We start from the raw sequence: 11,147 nt of genomic DNA, 5'->3' as shown, positions 1-11,147 counted from the left end.
CGAGGTGGAATATGGTGGAGGGGGGCACCGCACACGGCTAAGGAACGATCCGTAGATCAACTTCTGTGTTATGGGGTGCCCCCCTGCCCCCGTATATAAAGGAGGGAGGGGGAGGTGCGGCTGGCTTGGGGTGCGCCTGGAGGAGTCCTACTCCCACCGGGAGTAGGACTCCCCCCTCTTGCCTTGGTGGAGAAGGAAAGGGGGGAGGGGAAAGAGGAAAGGGGGGCGCCGCCCCCCCCCCCTTCCTTGTCCTATTCAGACTAGGGGGGGAGGGGGCGCGCGGCCTGCCCTGGCCGGCCCTCCTCTTCTCCCTCATGGCCCACTAAGGCCCATTAACCCCCGGGAGGGTTCCGGTAACCCCCCGGTGTTCCGGTAAAATCCCGATTTCACCCGAAACCTTTCCGATGTCCAAACATAGGCTTCCAATATATCAATCTTTATGTCTCGACCATTTCGAGACTCCTCGTCATGTTCGTGATCACATCCGGGACTCCGAACAAACTTCGGTACATCAAAACTTATAAACTCATAATAAAACTATCATCGTAACGTTAAGCGTGCGGACCCTACGGGTTCGAGAACTATGTAGACATGACCTAGAACCATTCTCGGTCAATAACCAATAGCGGGACCTGGATGCCCATATTGGTTCCTTCATATTCTACGAAGATCTTTATCGGTCAAACCGCATAACAATATACATTGTTCCCTTTGTCATCGGTATGTTACCCTGCCCGAGATTTGATCGTCAGTATCCAATACCTAGTTCAATCTCGTTACCGGCAAGTCTCTTTACTCGTTCCGTAATGCATCATCCCGTAACCAACTCATTTGGTCACATTGCTTGCAAGGCTTATAATGATGTGCATTACCAAGAGGTCCCAGAGATACCTCTCCGACAATCGGAGTGACAAAACCTAATCTCGAAATACACCAACTCAACATGTACCTTCGGAGACACCTGTAGTACTCCTTTATAATCACCCAGTTATGTTGTGACGTTTGGTAGTACCCAAAGTGTTCCTCCGGTAAACGGGAGTTGCATATTTCTCATAGTTACAGGAACATGTATAAGTCATGAAGAAAGCAATAGCAGTATACTAAACGATCAAGTGCTAGGCTAACGGAATGGGTCATGTCAATCACATCATTCTTCTAATGATGTGATCCCATTAATCAAATGACAACACATGTCTATGGTTAGGAAACATAACCATCTTTGATTAATGAGCTAGTCAAGTAGAGGCATACTAGTGACTATATGTTTGTCTATGTATTCACACATGTATCATGTTTCCGGTTAATACAATTCTAGCATGAATAATAAACATTTATCATGATATGAGGAAATAAATAATAACTTTATTATTGCCTCTAGGGCATATTTCCTTCACCCACTTCCAGAGGAACATGCCGATAATGCTAATGCCACAACTAAGAATGCCTACCAGAAACTCGTTGATGAATCAACGAAGATCAGTTGTCTGATGCTGGCTTGTATGGAGCCCGATTTGCAACAGCATTTTGAAAATGTTGAGGCTTACGATATGATCGAGAGTCTCAAGAGCATGTTTTAGATACAGGCTAGGACCGAAAGGTTCAACGTATGGCGATCCTTGATGGATTGCAAGCTGAAGGAAGGTGATCCACTGAGCCCACATGTGATCAAGATGATCGGATATGTGCAAGCTTTGGATCGGTTGGGCTTCCCGCTCTTGGATGAGCTGGCTACTGATGCAGTTCTGGGTTCTCTTCCGCCAAGCTATGGGACATTCATCTCGAACTATCATATGCATGCATGGATAAGAAGCTCACTGAATTGCATGGGATGCTCAAAGTGGCAGAGCAGGATATTAAGAAAGGCACGCATCAAGTGTTGATGGTGCAGAAATCGGCTAAGTTCAAGAAGAGTTGGTCCAAGAAAAAGGCTAAGGCTAAGGGCACGGAGATGGTAACCTCCGCCGTTGCGCCGAAGTTTGGACCAGACTCGAAGACCGTTTGCTATCACTGCAAGGAGACCGGTCACTAGAAGAGGAACTATAGCAAGTGGCTTGCAGAGCATGGCAAGAAGGCCGGGAATGCTGCTTCAGGCAAAGGTACACTTGTTGCATATGTTATAGACATTTACCTTGCTGACATACCTAGTAGCTCTTGGATATTTGATACCGGATCGGTTGTTCATATTTGCAACTCGATGCAGGGGCTGGTAAGAACTAGGCGTGTGGCACAAGGGGAGATTGACATCAGGGTTGGTAACAAAGCAAGAGTTGCTGCGTTGGAGGTCGGCACGATGCAGCTCCAGCTTCCTTCCGGATTCATCATGGAATTGAATAATTGCTATTACATTCCTGCACTTAGTCGGAACATTATTTCTGCCTCATGTTTGATGAGTCAAGGTTATGAATTCAATTTAAAGGACAATGGTTGTTCGATATTTTTGAATGGTATGTTCCATGGCTATGCACCCATCGTTGATGGGCTTTTTATATTGAATCTAGAACAGGAACTGGTCTATAACGTGAATGTCAAGAGGCATAAGCCTAATGAGATAAATCCGACATACTTCTGGCATTGCCGGCTTGGACACATTAGTCAGAAATGCATGAAGAAGCTCCATGATGATGGGCTCCTAACTTCGTCCGACTTTGAGTCGTTTGAGACATGTGAATCATGCTTGCTCGGCAAGATGACTAAGTCTCCTTTCGCAAAGAGTTGCGAGAGGACGTCCGAGCTGTTGGAACTTATACATAGTGATGTGTGTGGTCCAATGAGCACAACTGCCAGAGGTGGCTATTAGTACTTCGTGACTTTTACCGACGACTTGAGTAGATATGGATATATCTATTTGATGAGGCACAAGTCGAAGACTTTTGAAAAGTTCAAAGAGTTTCAGAACGAGGTTGAGAATCAGCTTGGCAAGACTATAAAACTTCTACGATCTGATCGTGGAGGTGAGTACATGAGCCAGGAGTTTGATGATCATCTGAAATGCCGAGGTATAGTACCTCAGCTCACACCTCCAGGTATGCCACAAAGAAACGACGTGTCGGAATGGAGGAATAGGACCTTGTTGGACATGGTCCGGTCTATGATGAGCAAATCGGATTTACCCTTGTCATTCTGGGGATACGCTCTAGAAATTACAGCTTTCGCACTTAACAGGGTACCATCAAAATCCGTAGACAAGACACCACATGAGTTGTGGACCGGGAAGAGTCCCGGTTTGTATTTTCTAAAGATTTGGGGTTGTGAAGCATTTGTCAAGCGACTTATGTCAGACAAGCTTACACCTAAATCGGATAAATGCATATTCGTGGGATATTCGAGGGAAACCTTGGGATATAGCTTCTACAACCGGGGAGAGAACAAAGTGTTTGTTGCTCGGAACAAGGTTTTCCTTGAGAAAGAGTTTCTCAGTCAGGAGGCCAGTGGGAGGACGGTTCGACTCAAAGAAATTCGAGGACCACTTGGGGACGGCTCGGCTGGTGATGAGATCATACCAGAGTCAGTCAGGGAACTCGTAGTGGAAGCGGCACCGGAACCACGAAGGTCGGAAAGATTGCGTAGAGTGGGTGATGTATTGTTGCTAGAAAGCAACGAGCTGGCCACGTATGCGGAAGCGATGGTGAGCCCAGATTCCGAGGCATGGCTGGAGGCCATGAGATCCGAGTTAAAGTCCATGGATGAGAATCAAGTCTGGGATTTGGTTGATCCACCACCTGGCGTAACTGCCATTGGTTGCAAATGGGTCTTTAAGAAGAAAATCGATGTGGATGGAAATGTTCAGATCCACAAAGCTCAGCTTGTCGCTAAAGGTTATGGACAAGTTCAAGGAGTTGACTACGACGAGACTTACTCGCCGGTAGCGATGCTGAAGTCCGTAAGGATCGTACTAGCTATAGCTGCATATTTCGGTTACGAGATATGGCAGATGGATGTCAAAACAGCTTTCGGTTACGAAATTTAACCGAGGACGTGTATATGATACAACCCGAGGGTCTTGTTGATCCGACTAGCTCTAGTAAGGTATGCAAGCTCAAGAGATCCATTTATGGGTTGGCATCTCGGAGCTGGAATATTCGTTTTGATGAGGTCGTCACTGGTCTCGGTTTCATCAAAAGCGAAGAGGACGCTTGTTTATACAAGAAGTTAAGTGGGAGCTCAATAGTGTTTTTGATCTTGTATGTGGATGACATATTGTTGATTGGGAACGATGTTTCGATGCTAAACTCGGTCAAGGATTCATTGAATGGCAAGTTTTCGATGAAGGACCTTGGTGAGGCAGTCTATATTTTAGTCATTCAGATCTATAGAGATAGATCGAGGAGGCTGCTCGGCTTAAGCTAGAGCACATACATAGATAAAGTGTTGAAGCGGTTCAACATGAGTGAGGCGAAGAAAGGGTCCTTACCACTCTCACATGGTATAAGGCTAAGCGAGACTCAGAGTCCTTTGGCATCTGATGAGCAAAGCAGGATGAGCAGGATTCCGTATGCCTTGGCAATTGGATCCATCATGTATGCCATCATATGTACAAGGCCAGATGTTGCTTTTGCAATAAGCCTAACAAGTAGATACCAGGCCAACCCAGGTGAGAGTCACTGGGCAGCAGTAAAGACTATTTTGAAGTACCTGAAAAGGACTAAAGGGATGTTCCTAGTTTATGGAGGTGAGGAAGAGCTCGTCGTAAGGGGTTATGCCGATGCTAGTTTCCAAACTAACAAAGATGATTGTCGATCACAGTCCAAATTCGTGTATGTCATGAACGGAGGGGCAGTGAGCTGGATGAGTTCCAAGCAAGATACGGTGGCCGATTCTACCACAGAAGCTGAATACATTGCGGCTTGTGAAGCTGCAAAGGAAGGTGTTTGGATCCGGCATTTTCTGGATGATCATGGTATTTTCCCAGCCTCGGTAAAACCGTTAGACCTTTATTGTGATAATTCTGGTGCCATCGCACAAGCCAAGGAGCCGAGGAATCACCACAAGGTCAGACACATAGATCGGAAATATCACCTGATACGAAAGATCGTAAAGAATGGTGATGATGCAAATGTTGCAGGTCCGTTGACTAAGCCGCTTCCACAACCCAAACATGAGGGGCATGTTAGAGCTATGGGCATTCGATGTCTATTTGATTGACTCTAGTGCAAGTGGGAGACCGTTGGAGATATGCCCTAGAGGCAATCATGTATGATGATATTTCCTATGTGTTTATGAATAAAGATAGTCCTTGGATGTAATCAATGATACTTGTTGGCTAGTACGTGACTTGTCCGTGAGATCTTGTGTTGTATGATACATCCTAGATTGTCCCTACTCGCAAGTGACGTGTGGGCACACGTCAGACTAGACTAGCATATGACACGGTCGATGGCTTGGTCTCACTAGCCATGGAGCATTGGATGCTAACCGGATAATATGGACTCGGAAGGATCTGGTCGGATTCGTGTAGTCGAATCCGAGTCGAGATAAGGTCCGAGTCGGACAGACTCAACTATGAGACGCAGCGATATGTCATCTGTGAGTCTCTAGTACAACATACGTTCTATGTCCTAAGACCTGAGCTGGCGCATGTACTCGGGATGGTGACAGACTTGCTTTGGGCCGACCAAACGCTACTCCGTGACTGGGTAGTTACAAAGGTAGGTTTCGGGTTTGTCCAGTGCCATGTTGCGAGACATGGTCAAGCAAGATGGGATTTGCCCCTCCGATCAGGAGAGATATACTCTGGGCTCCTCGTGTGATCCAACCAGGATAAGCATGGCCATGCGACAAGGATTATGAGATAATCCAGTTTGTGGTCGGTATCATTGGAACGAGAAAGATGTCGGGCTAGCACAAGGATGATAGTCTCGCCTTGAGCCCGACAACATATATCGTGCGGCAAAGGGAACAGAAGTGTGACATGTTGTACAGGTTCGCCTAACCAGCTTCATAGTCTGCTTGGTGGTCGGCACGCCTTGCTAGAGGCCGCTACCAACCGTGCAGGTCGGAGGTGATCCGAACTGTGACCAAGCCGACTTGAACCTAAGGGGTCGCGCGCTTAAGGGAAGGAACCTATGAGGTCGGTTCGGAGGACACTGGTCGGATGTGATCCGAGTTGGACTTGGAACGTGACCGAGTAGACTTTGGGCTTTAGGGTCCGTGCAAGGCCCAAGTGTTGAGCCCGCGACAGATGCCTATAAATAGTGGAGGTGCACCACACTTATTCAGAAGATCGGTTCGGCGTTGTCGCTAGGGTTTGCATGTGTTGCGAATAGCCACCTCCACTCGCCGCTGACTGTGTGATCGAACCTAGCAGTCCGCCGCACGGTGTTCCTCCTGCACGCGCGGATACCGTTAGAGGCGGTGCACTTGCGCCGCTCCGGCGAACTTGTACGTGGGATCGGCGACCGGCTGTTCGAGGAAGATCGGACGAGGAGGAGACGATTCACGCGGACGCACTGCCCCAACCCTTCTTCCGCTGCACAGCACTGCGCGTCTAGTGGTAACGAACTGTAATCCATCTCCCGTAGCACGTTCCTGTTGTTCTGCGCGTAGGAAAATTTTAATTTGCAGTCAACGCACCCTACCGTAGAACCCAACACAGGGCCGCCGGCACCGAGATCCTCTCTGGATCCAAGTAACAGCCGTGCGGCAAGGTGGTGTCGGGGTACGGGAGAGGCATGCGGTGCTGCCAGTGCCACTCTGCCTTGTGCACCGGCATGTTGACGCGATGCCTCAGCCGGCGAGCTGGCACCGGCGGAGGCGGGAGAAACTCCGGGGGAAAAGGGATGGCGGGCGACTTGCCCTTCGCCTTGCTGCTGCTGCCGGCGCCGGAGAAGAGCCCCATTTGGCACGGCTGGGGTGGCTAGGGTTGGCTAGGGTTTGCCGGCGACGGGGGAGCGAGTGTGGCTAGATGGGGACGGGGGCTAGATGAGGACGGCCCCGCCGCACGGTCGGCTTAAAAAAGGACGATCGTCGTCGCTGACGCGTGGGCCCAGGGTCATAAATTAAGCTGACCAGGTAGGTGGCGACCAGTTGGACAACCGCCCGATGGGGCCGCGGCATACACCGAGAAGGCACGCGTGGCGTCCGTTTTCACGTCTGCGCTGATGCATTTGGACCGCAAATGCGTCGGTGCGGACGTGAAGCGGACTCGATTTGGGTTTGGGTCGGCGCGTTGGGCCTCCTCTTTTGTCCGTGCCGACCTAAACGGACGGCGGCGGACGTAATGGGTCGCCCCGTTGGAGTTGCTCTAAGGTACTAAGGATGGGCAAACCATGCTGCTCTAGCAAAGTCACACTGTTAACCATTGGATCGCTACACAACTTCTTCCAGTTTTTTCCCTTCAGGCAAAAGTGAGCCGATTTTGCCAACCATTGGATCACAATAGAACTTCTTCCTCCAGTTTTTTCCCTCCAAACCTCCTCTTCTTCTGCAACCAGTGCCTCGCGGCCGTTCACCGCAGCTTTCCTGCCTCCGGCTCACTGCCGTGGCGCCCCTTCTCCACCTCCTTCTCACGAAATTGACTGACCAGAATTACATTTTCAGGCAATTTACAAACAGCAAATGCTGACAATTTTAATCTTTTTTTTTTCAGAGAATGACACCTTGGATTACCAAAAGCAGCTCGTGCATTACGGGGAAACGTGATATGGAATACATCCTTTTCTACTAGTGTTGCCAGAGTACATGAGTGAAAAAGATATCTCATGTCTTCGTAATGAGTAGCGCTCGTAAATAAACAATACAATTACAGATGTATAACTGAGTCAACAAGCTAAAAACAAAACTTGCAGGGCCTAGTCGTGCTTGTTCAGGTCAATTCTTCAGTAGTTTCCTCAACACCTCTTCGGCATGACGCTCCATCTTCGGTAAAGCCCAGTCATGCTGGATGATGTCGAGGCTGTCTTTCTCTGCGCTCAAGCTCTGAAAATGACCAAATGAAAACGGTGAGATCTTTCTGTGCTAATAATTCTACAGAGATAAGCACTGAAACACTCGGGTAAAACCAACATTAAAAAATAAACATTGTAAAACATCAATATAGTGATACTCTGGGCCACAGAATGAAACAAGGGGTCAACCATGTGAATTGATAGTTCCCTAGATCAAGGGGCACAACCGAACCAGAGGAAAGCAGACAGTTGCAATGGTAATGCGCAACAGAAGACTCAAAAAGCTACCGAAAATCTCAGGTAGCATTTCGACCAAACTTGAAAAGCCAGGCCAACTAAACGAGAGTCATCGAACGATCGAAGGTCTGTAAATAACAGCAATAACCAATATCCTCAATCATCATTACAATACATGCAATCCAAACATCATCCATACAAGCTTCTTCAAGCTTATACAGCAATGTTTTCGAACTAAATTCGATCTGATTTATTTATAAGCGCAGTACATATAAAAAAATGTGCATTATCTGATGTGTGTGAATTTGTGAAATTACAAGTGCTGTGTCATGCACGTGTATATGTATAAGACAGGATTAAACATCATGAATTCCAATACAGATTTAAGGTTCTCATACCATTGCTGGATTAAAGCCCATTCCACCACCCATCGCCATCATCTTTTGGGCATCATCAGTAGCTGCATGTCATCAGGAAAACGGTTATGACAAAAATAAATATCGCAATGTCTGTGCAGGAGTGTAATTAAGTGTATCTCTAACCATTTTCTTCACCAAGGATGAGACTGAAAAGACCCCTCAAGCCAAACAAATTGAGGAAGTACCTATCAAAACAGCAAACCGTTAAGGCATTTAGACCCTGGAAATACCTAACAGAAAATATATCAGTTTCTTACACACCATGAACGGCTGCTAACATAGCTCACATCAACAGTACTCAGGTCTATCCCATTTTGCAGCATTCCCCTGAATCGTTGAGTCAATGGGAAGGGGATTTTCGCTGAAAAGAGATCAGCAGATATGTGAGTGCAAGGCTAAGATCGTAAGAAAACAGAAAAGGATAATGCATAATTGCATATGCCCATACATCAGCCATAAATCCCTCTAAACTTATCATAAACCTCTAGATCTTAAAACATCGTTTTTCGTTCTAGAATTGTACTACAAAAATCCCATGATCACAGTCCAGAAGACGGTGCAAAGTGAATAATCGCAAATTAGAGTATGTGAACATCTGAACTACAAATTTCTACAGGCATACAGAATGAAGAGTTAACTTCAGCTGATAGCATAGCTGAAGAAACCCCGAGCACAACAAAATATACTCCCCATGACATCATATGCAAATTTCACCACTGATGAACAGTAACAGGTTCACCATTGAAGCCCAAAGATTGCTCAACAATTCTTTCCAAGGCAATATGGCATTTTTCTTAATGTAAGTGAAACAGAAGCATGTTTGGATCTACTCATGCACTTAGGCCAAAATGTTTGGTAAAAATCACAAGTTCCTTCAATGGGAAGGGCATTGCATACAATAGATTTATTGACTTGAAATTGGCACAGGTTTGTACATCAAAATTTAAAAGTGATGATCTTACAACAGCATGAAACAAATGTACGAACATGGAAAAGGCATATGAAGAGAGCAAGCATCACATTCATATATGCTATAGATGGCAAAGCACATACCTGCAACAAAACCGGAAAAGAAGAAGTTCACCCATGCAAATGTAAGCGTCTGCAAAAGGATGACAATGTGTGTTAGTAGACGGTAGTGGTATTGTGGTACAGGTAAATCAATTTCCATGTCACTGAACCTGTGGAACTATCATGGAGAGATTCTTCTTCATCATGTCCATGGCCATGTTTGGGTCTGAAAACATAGCGGCCTGAGCCTTCTGCGCATCCTCTTTAGGAACATGAAGCAATCCGGCTTCCTGCAATACACCCAAGAAAGTCACAAAGGTATACAATCGACCATATTATTCCAACAGTTTGAGAAGGAAAACGTGAAATCCAAGCAAGCAATCATCAAGTCATCCCTGCCAACCCACAACTTTGACGTCCATCACAATACTGCTCTGTGTGCCCTCTGGATCCTAGCTATTAAAGGACTACGCTCGACTGATGTCTCCTAAATTGGGCTTTAGTATCAAACACAGATGCTTCTAGTGGAATTACCCCGTTGGTGTAATAAAGCTTGCGGGCTTTGAAGGCCTTGGCCGGGATGAACTGCGCGCCGTTCCTCAGGTTCCTCGCCCTGATGACGACCTGCCTGCAAAAGTCAAAACCCTCGCATCAGCTACATCAGCAGACAGCAGCTCAGTAGCAACGGCAGCAACTATCAGAATTCTCAAACAGGCAAACCCCGGCTAGCTCCTCGATCCAGATCGCTCAGATCGAGCGAGTCGGGGGCCAGATCGGGACGGAATTGGAGGCAGGGGAGGGGAAGGGCGAGAGTACGCACCCCTCCTTGACGGTCTTGGGGTCGGGGGAGGGGGAGGCCGACGGCGGGGAGCGCATGAGCTTGGAGACGAAGTAGCGGAGCACGCCGATGAGCACCATGACCACGGAGAGCGGGATGAGGACCCAGTCCCGGATCGCCGTGTCGAGCACCAGCTCCTCAGCCATCGGGGCCAGGCGGGGTGACTAGCTACGTCCTACCTGGGGCGGCGAGCCGGCGACCGGCGACACGGCGGTGGCGTCGCGAGGGGGAGGACACGGGACGAGAGGGGAGAGCTCGTCGTCGACGTGGGTGGATGGGCCGAGGCGGAGGAACCGAAGGGCGCTCGCTGTAGTTGAGGGTCGAATAGAACTTGTCACTGCGGGCCGGGCCGATTTGTTTTTTTTTTCTGGCGGGGTATCACCCATTCACCCGGCGCGATAGCTATACCCTCGATTATGATCCTAAAAGTTTCTCAAAAAAAAAAGGTCCTAAAGAAAAAGCTACATCCCGATTATAGCTTTGTCTAAAAATCTCGATTATGGCATGACTAGCTTATAGAATAGGAATGACTGGTGGTTAGCAACATATCGACCCTCGATCGATCCTTCCGCTCGTCCCGTTGCTTCGTTCCTCCCGCTTCCACTGATTTTTTTTCTTCTTTCAAAAACCGTAGTAAATTGCTAGTGGTTTTTTCTGGTTTTTCGCTGCATAATATGAAAAGAAAATAAAAGTGCTTGAAAGAGGATTTGAACCCAGGTCTATGTAATACCTATCGAGCCTAATAACCAACTAAGCCAC

The 11,147-nt window shown here is 47.5% G+C and overlaps 1 protein-coding gene across 1 annotated transcript; it reads right to left on the bottom strand.

Moving 5' to 3' along the window:
- Positions 1 to 7,601: 7,601 nt before the first annotated feature.
- On the bottom strand, positions 7,602 to 10,751 carry LOC123112489 (ER membrane protein complex subunit 3). The gene is made up of 8 exons (XM_044533485.1): positions 10,371 to 10,751; positions 10,085 to 10,178; positions 9,721 to 9,840; positions 9,593 to 9,641; positions 8,801 to 8,900; positions 8,663 to 8,724; positions 8,519 to 8,580; positions 7,602 to 7,914 (listed from the first exon to the last, which is right to left on the bottom strand). Exons 1-8 carry the CDS (start codon positions 10,532 to 10,534, stop codon positions 7,807 to 7,809), a joined length of 759 nt encoding a protein of 252 aa, XP_044389420.1. The 5' UTR covers positions 10,535 to 10,751; the 3' UTR covers positions 7,602 to 7,806.
- Between the last annotated feature and the right edge of the window lie 396 nt (positions 10,752 to 11,147).

Source organism: Triticum aestivum, chromosome 5B, assembly GCF_018294505.1.
Source record: "Triticum aestivum cultivar Chinese Spring chromosome 5B, IWGSC CS RefSeq v2.1, whole genome shotgun sequence".
In the NCBI taxonomy this organism is placed as follows: domain Eukaryota; kingdom Viridiplantae; phylum Streptophyta; class Magnoliopsida; order Poales; family Poaceae; genus Triticum; species Triticum aestivum.
Note: the sequence above shows the minus strand (reverse complement) of the source record. Positions and strands in the feature narration are given on the sequence as shown.